This window comes from Vipera berus, assembly GCF_964194415.1.
Source record: "Vipera berus genome assembly, chromosome: Z".
In the NCBI taxonomy this organism is placed as follows: domain Eukaryota; kingdom Metazoa; phylum Chordata; class Lepidosauria; order Squamata; family Viperidae; genus Vipera; species Vipera berus.
This window is the reverse complement of record NC_138205.1, coordinates 56875067-56881066: the sequence shown is the minus strand read 5'-3', so window position 1 is coordinate 56881066 and position 6000 is coordinate 56875067. Positions and strand designations below refer to the sequence as shown.

General features: G+C 40.9%; 1 protein-coding gene across 1 annotated transcript in view; it reads right to left on the bottom strand.

Annotated features, from left to right (window-relative positions):
• Positions 1 to 370: 370 nt before the first annotated feature.
• The window catches only part of TMEM245 (transmembrane protein 245), a 139209-nt gene continuing 133579 nt past the window's right edge, over positions 371 to 6000 (bottom strand). Inside the window, exon 17 of the mRNA XM_081343489.1 lies at positions 371 to 895. Coding sequence (XP_081199615.1) covers positions 890 to 895 — 6 coding nt within the window. The 3' untranslated portion in view covers positions 371 to 889. The remainder of the gene's footprint in view (positions 896 to 6000) is intronic.

Genomic DNA, 6000 nt, shown 5'->3' with positions numbered 1-6000 from the left:
CGCGGCCGCATTCTGCACCAGTTGAAGCCTCCGAGTGGTCTTCAAGGGCAGCCCCATGTAGAGAGCGTTACAGTAGTCCAAACGGGAGGTAACAAGCGCATGAGTAACTGTGCGTAGGGCGTCTCGGTCCAGATAGGGACGCAACTGGCGCACCAGGCGAACCTGTGCAAAAGCCCCCCTGGTCACGGCTCCTATGTGGTCTTCAAAATTGAGCCGTGAGTCCAGGAGGACGCCCAGGTTGCGAGCCCTATCAACGGGGGGTAACACCTCACCCCCCATCATTAAGGATGGAATAACTTGGTTAACCCGAGATGCCGATATGCACAGCCACTCAGTCTTGGCGGGATTGAGACGAAGCCTGTTTCTCCCCATCCAGACCTGAACCGCCTCCAGGCACCGGGACATCACGGAGAGGGCATCGCTGGGTTGGTTCGGGGTGGAAAGAAAAAGTTGGGTATCATCAGCGTACTGGTGATACCCCACCCCGAAACCACGAATGATCTCGCCCAGCGGCTTCATATAGATGTTGAACAGGAGAGGCGAGAGGACCGACCCCTGAGGAACTCCACAAATGAGAGACCTTTTGAAGGAACATAGATAGGAAATCTTCAGATTTGCCTTGTAACAATAACAGTAGCAAAACATATTTCTCTGTATTTAATTGCATTTCCTGAATGTTGGCTTACAGGGTGATAAATTTCCTTCAAGGTACAGAGACACTGGGGAAATTTTTACAGGGTCATAAGCCATTGGTTAAAGATGCTCAATGTCACAGCTGAAGTTCACACTTGCAAGTTCTATGCGGGTGATGAAACATGGTCTTGTACTGGGAAGAATTTGAAGCTGTAAGGCTTGAAGAAAAAAGACTTGAAGAAATGCTGGTGACAGACTAGGTCTAAAATGAAAATGAAATAAGCACATAAGCAGATTGGACAAAGCTGTTATAGGCTCCTGGCTACTTTCCTTTGTGACCAGAGACAAGCTTACCTGACCAATAACTAACCAAGACACAGCGAAGGCCTTTTGTTTTGTTTATTGCAATAAGTGGGGAGAGAAGCTATCAAAGTTTGGTGTTCTCCAAAGTTTCAATCTAAAATATTCCCTTCTTTATACAACCCTGTCTCAGCCGCTACATCCCTCCTCATTCCCCATTGGCTGAGGTACTATGAGGTTACACTCTTTCCAACCACTTCCTATGTATTTCCTGCTTCCTTCCTTAAACATATTAAATCATAAAATATATTGAACATTAAATCATATTCACATGTACGTTAATAATATAAAATATTAGACATATCATGTGATTATTTTGACCTCTGGGATATTTTATGGCTCCTTAAAACAATAGGTTCTTTCCTGTTTTTCAGTTCAGCTAATTTTTCCTGGCTAGCCATTTCCTCTTGCAGCTGTTTTTACACCTTATGTTCTTCCTTTCCCAATTCTGGGGACCCAGATAATGTTTGCCTATGTGTTTATGTTACATCCTCCCTTTATACTACCCTTTCCTGGTTTGCATCCATTGTTGTTTCTTTGGCAGGCTTGTTTATCTACTTAGTAAGTTTCCACTACACAGCAGATTCAATTTTATTTTTTTCTTTCAATATTAAATTTTGAAGACCATTCACTTAATCCTATCAAAGCCAGGAAGGAAACAAAGGACAAAATAAGTTGGGCACATGGGAAGCCCCTCCCTGAATTCCACCAATAAAGCAGGGCTCCTTTGGGCTAAAAGAGGTCCTGAAGCCTGCCCACTCTTTGTCATCTCTGGACCCAGACTTGGCAACTTCCATCATTCTGACTAGTGCCTGTCAGTCTAGCTGAGGATGTAGATATGTGTGGACAAGCGTGTATGTGTGTTTTGTGTGTCTATATGAAAGAGCAAATGTTGCTGTTTTTTTAAAAAATTCACTGGGTCTCCGTGTATTCTAAAAACTGTTTGTACCTCAATGTTTGGTTAAATATTTGGTTAAACATGTTTTGTTTGATTTGAGTGTGGCAATTTTCCAGGATTCTGAGTGTGTATGAGTGACCATAAGCCAAACCTGGGACCACGAATGCCACACTGGTTGTGCCCTGCATACAACTTGGGAAAGACACAAGTAGCTCTTCTTCATGCTTTTTCAAAGAGCAAAACCCTGCCCCAACCACTTTGCAAATTTATTTCTTTGTAAAGAGCTCCTAGTTGTGGGTGGGGTTAACTTTGCCCTATAATAAAGAGAGAAAAGTTACTTTCAGTTTTGTCTCCCTTTTTTGCTGCACAAAACTAACCATAGTCCTGGCCTTTGTAAAGGAGCATTTTGGCATTCTGCAGCTAAGAGAAATCCCGCATTCACTATAATAGACATTATATGAATTTCAAGATATATCTTGGAATATCTCAAGGAACCTTTGTTCTAAAAGGGGAATTGTATATTCACTATAAAAGGAATCATGCAAATTACATATTGGAATATCTCTAAGGCAAAGCAAGAATCCTGTACCAAGCTATACCTTTTATCAGACAAAGAGAAGACTCTGAAATCAAGTGGTTTCATGTTTCCCCTTGCCAAGGAGAAGATCACATGTCTCTTTTTCAAATATGATGTGTATTTGACAAGGAAAATTTAGTTCTATATAGGAATTCTACATTTGCAATAATGAGTGTCATGGTAATTAAAAGATATAACTTGGAATATCACCTCAAAGAAAGAATCCTGAAAATACTTTTCCTGATTCTGCTTTAAAAGTGAACAAAATTATGTGTTTCTTTTATTCAAGTAGGAAGTTTGTCTAAAAGGAAAGCATAGCTAAATATAAATTCTGCAAAGGGACACTTAATGGCTAACTGGGAATTCACAAAACTGGACCTCATAGCAATTGCAAGATATACCTTTAAATATCCACATGAAGAGTGCATCCTGAAGCCAACATATATCAAAATTGAAAAAGAACAGGTAATCATTTTAAAATTTGAAAAAGTCGATGTAATCATGTTGTCCCTGTCCAGCAGAAGCAGGAAAACCAGTTAGTTTCAAAATTTGCCCTTTAGTGGCAAGATAGTGGCCATGTAGAGTGTTGTAGGACAGGAAGGCCTGGAGGAACATTGTCCATAGGGTCGCGATGGGTCGGACACGACTTCGCAACTAACAAACAAACAAAGAGTGTTGTAAAGAATAAATGTATTTTAGCAAATACATGGCTTGTATTTGCTAAGGCTGTTGTAGTGGGGGCCAAATTCCAAAAATGTCACTAAAATTGAATTTTCATAGAAGCATGTAACTTGAAAAAATGTTCTTGGTCATTTGAAGAAAAACCAAATGTTCTCAGGTTCTGCTCATTGTCTGAGGAGACAGTCCAACTCATAATTTGGAATGGCAAGGAGACCCTTTATAGCGAATTCTAAACTCACATTTAGCTACTAATCCTCTTTTTCAGAAAAACATCCATTTTATTTAAATAAGAGACACGTAATTATGTTCTTTCTGTCCAACTGGTGCAGGAAAACCGCTTGATTTGATCCAATCTTTGTGTGACAATACAGTCCCAGGCAATTCCTAGGAATCCTAATGTAGCGAATGCCGAATTTCCATTTAGTCAAAGTAAGTTTTATATACCTTTAAATTTGAAAACAAAACACTTTATCTTGTTCTCGTTGTTAGTAGAAATAGGAAAAACCCCTGGTTTCTGGATCTGTTCTTCTCTGTGGTCATAGGTAAAGGTAAAGGTTCCCCCGCACATGCGTGCTAGTCGTTTCCGACTGTAGGAGCCGGTGCTCATCTCCGTTTCAAAGCTGAAGAGCCAGCGCTTGTCCGAGGACGTCTCTGTGATCATGTGGCCGGCATGACTAGACGCCAAAGGCGCATGGAACACTGTTACCTTCCCACCGTAGTGGTCCCTATTTTTCTACTTGCATTTTTACGTGCTTTCGAACTACTAGGTTGGCAGAAGCTGGGACGAGTAACAGGCGCTCACTCTGTTACGCGGCACTCGGGATTCGACCCGCCAAACTGCCGACCATCTGATCGACAAGCTCAGTGTCCTAACCCACTGAGCCACCGCGTCCCTTAAAATAAATTACATTTGCCATTTTAAACATAGTCCAAGGCATAATTATAATTGCCATTAGACCCTGTATAGCAAATGGAAGATTCCCATTTAGACACTACGTTTCCTTTACGAGACAAACTTCCAATTTGAAAAAGATACGTGAAACATGTTCTTCCTGTCTTGGTTTCAGAATCCACTATCTGTAGTGATAGTCCAAGGCAAAAGCAATTGTTAGGAGGCCCATCTATTGAATGCTGTATTCCCATTTAACCACTAAGCTTTCCTTATCAGACAAACATCAAATTTGAAAAAGAGACATGTAATGTCCATGGTCATGACAAGCAAGAAAACCACTCAGTTTCAGGACCCTCTGTTTGTATGTAGAGATAGGATGGTCTAATTTCCAAATGTTTGAAGGCCCTTTACAGTGAAAGATGAGAGACCTCTTATAAGCAATAGTGATTTGCCATATAGGCACAAAACTTCCCTTTTCACATCAATTTTTTAAAAAAGACAGTTAAGCATGTAGTCCTTGAAGAATCAGAAAAACCACTTGTTTTCAGGATCTACTCTTTATTTGAGGACATAGTCCAAGGCATAACGTGTAGTTGCAAGAAGACCCTTTATAGTGAATTCCAAACTCACATTTAGCCACTAATCTTCCCTTTTCAGAGAAGTATTACTTTTAATAGACACATAATCATTTTCTCCCTGTCTAACAAATGCAGGAAAACCACTTGCTTTCAGGATCCAATCTTCATGTGACAAAACAGCAAGGTATCCTTTCAATTGCTAGGAATCTTATTATAGCGAATGCTGTATTCCCATTCAGCCAAAGCAAGTTTGAAAAACCTTCAAATTTGAAAACATAATCTTGTTATTCTGGTACAGTAGAAGGAAACCAACCTAGTTTCAGGATCCACTCTTTATGTGTGGAAATAGTCCAAGGCATAACTTGTAATTGAAAGGAGGATTTACAGCGACTTTCGAATTGGCAGACTGGTTCTCTGCTATTTCGCATGCTTTTTTCAATGTGATAAGCTCAGCTGCTTCAGCACTGCAGCGCGGAGGCAGGGGGGGAGGCCCAGACTGTCTCGTGCAGAGAGACAACTGCAGCTCCTATTACACGGGTCCCATCAAGTAGGTAGGAGGAGCCATCAGTGAACAATTCTCAGTCTGGGTTTGGAGGTGCATAATCTGTTAAATCAGGATGTGGTAGTTCAGTATCTTGGACTAGGTGTAAGCAGTCATGTAATATTTTATCTGCTAGATTAGTGGGCAATAATGTTGCTGGGTTGAGCATGTTGCAGCATTCAAAAGTGATGTTTTCTGAAGTGAATAGTTCTGTTTCATACTGGGTCTGTTTTGCCTTTGTCTGCTATCTTTAACATTGCAAAGACTTGCAAGTCCTTCCTTCTTTCTGCTCTACGCCTCTTTCCCCCCACCTCTCTCTGTCTGCTTCCTTCCTTTTTCTTCTTCTTCTTCTAATTTTTCCCTCTGGTCAAATACAGAGTTTGCAATTCTGAGATGTCTAATGTTGACCAGAGACTATCTTACGAAAGTGCCCCTGGATATCACTTGCCGATTGATTAACAAAGACAGCAACAAGAATTTTCTGGTCCTTTTGACAACCTAGGTCTAAATGAGCAAATGTGACTCAGACGTCTAACAGACGGACCCAGAAAGCATCTGGGTTTTCCTTGTCGTCCTGCATTGTTTTTTGGAATTCAGACCAGTTCAGGGGCCTTTTCCCTATCTCCTGGAGGGCTTCCATTAAATTATTTTTAGACCTCGTATATTCGTTCCAGTGGTTTTGATTGTTATAGTCCCAGTCTGGATAGTTAAGGGGCCAGGCAACTCTAGCTGGTGCTACTTGCCCAGGTATAATTATTATAGGTCGCTTGGCTATCTCTTCATTTTTTCCAAAAAACTTCATTAGCTCATCTTTTGTTAAAAGCACATGTAATAGCTGGG